The 1176-nt window shown below is 44.6% G+C and overlaps 2 protein-coding genes across 2 annotated transcripts; both read right to left on the minus strand.

Moving 5' to 3' along the window:
* Nucleotides 1-43: 43 nt before the first annotated feature.
* Tsp_15463 (conserved hypothetical protein) lies at nt 44-436 on the minus strand. The gene is made up of 3 exons (XM_003367530.1): nt 341-436; nt 209-319; nt 44-166 (listed from the first exon to the last, which is right to left on the minus strand). Exons 1-3 carry the CDS (start codon nt 434-436, stop codon nt 44-46), a joined length of 330 nt encoding a protein of 109 aa, XP_003367578.1.
* An 86-nt stretch (nt 437-522) lies between these two features.
* Nucleotides 523-864, minus strand: Tsp_15464 (conserved hypothetical protein). Its single transcript, XM_003367531.1, has one exon. It carries the CDS (start codon nt 862-864, stop codon nt 523-525), a length of 342 nt encoding a protein of 113 aa, XP_003367579.1.
* Nucleotides 865-1176: the final 312 nt, after the last annotated feature.

The raw sequence follows: 1176 nt of genomic DNA on the forward strand, positions 1-1176 counted from the left end.
CGTCCCCATAGCTGGGTCCAAATCTCAACTGAAAGTTGGAGCGTCAGGCTGGGGGGATTCGAGGCTGAGAAGCCGGAGGTCCAAGTAGTAGGACTGTAGTGGAGTACAAGGGAGCAGGACATCCGGGCCAGTGGGTGTCCACCGCAACCAAAGTTTTTAAAAACACCTGCAAAACACAATAAGTAAATAGAGAAACTGAGCAACCTACCCTTGTACCTTTTAAACCTAAACCAGCAATTGTGTGCCAATTATAGGTATACGACCTATCTGCACAAAAATTTCCAGCGATTTTCTTCAACGACTCTGCGTTGCCAACCCTCTTACACTTTTTGCTATAAACTATAAAACCAGTTTGTTTCTGGCAGAAAATATTATCAATTCCAATATTATAAATTTTATCTGTGAAGCTGCTGAAGCGTGAGCGGCGTGGCCGCATGTCCACCAAGTGAAACAGTAACGAGTCACTACGTATAGAACTCTGTTCATAAAACTCTCACAAAGTATGGTCAGGGTGATCATTTTCTACACGAACAGCTTCCCAATCAGCCGCATAACGTCCATGGTGGGACGCTTTGTAGGAGCGCTTTCTTCATCAAATTCATTTTCCAACTCGGCTCGCATGTGCGGATCTTCTACATTTTGCAATGCTTCTTCTTTTTCCCGCAATTCATGGTACATTCTACGGATGGCACCGAACTGCGATTGGCAGAGATTCAGCAGTTCGGTGCGGGTACTTTTGGTACAGTTTTGCTCTCCGCTGCTCTTGTGTTTAAAATCATCATGCGTTTCATAGCTGGTTATAACCACAGCAGCCAGCGCTCGATTTTTCGCCTTTTGAATCGTTGATGCAGCATTCAGCTTCATATATTCCTGCGGTTTGTTGCTCAGCAGTATTTGGTATAACGTTTATAGAAAGGTATTTAGAAACGCCTTTTCACTGACGCGTTTGCCAGCTATGACAACGATGCGTACAGCATTTTCAAAAATGCGCACTGGGTTGCCGTACCTCATCTTTGTCAGCCTTATCCAGACTTTGGAGAGTTCACCTTGTCCGGTCACAATACTGATAGTTAATTTCCCGTATGATATAGGGGTCAATCAAGGGAGGATCTGTGCCCAGAGAACTTAGAGGTGACCAAAAATTGCCCAAGAAACCTGAAGTTGGAACTGAAGTTG

The sequence above is a fragment of the Trichinella spiralis genome, assembly GCF_000181795.1.
Source record: "Trichinella spiralis strain ISS 195 chromosome Unknown Scfld4117, whole genome shotgun sequence".
Taxonomy (NCBI): Eukaryota; Metazoa; Nematoda; class Enoplea; order Trichinellida; family Trichinellidae; genus Trichinella; species Trichinella spiralis.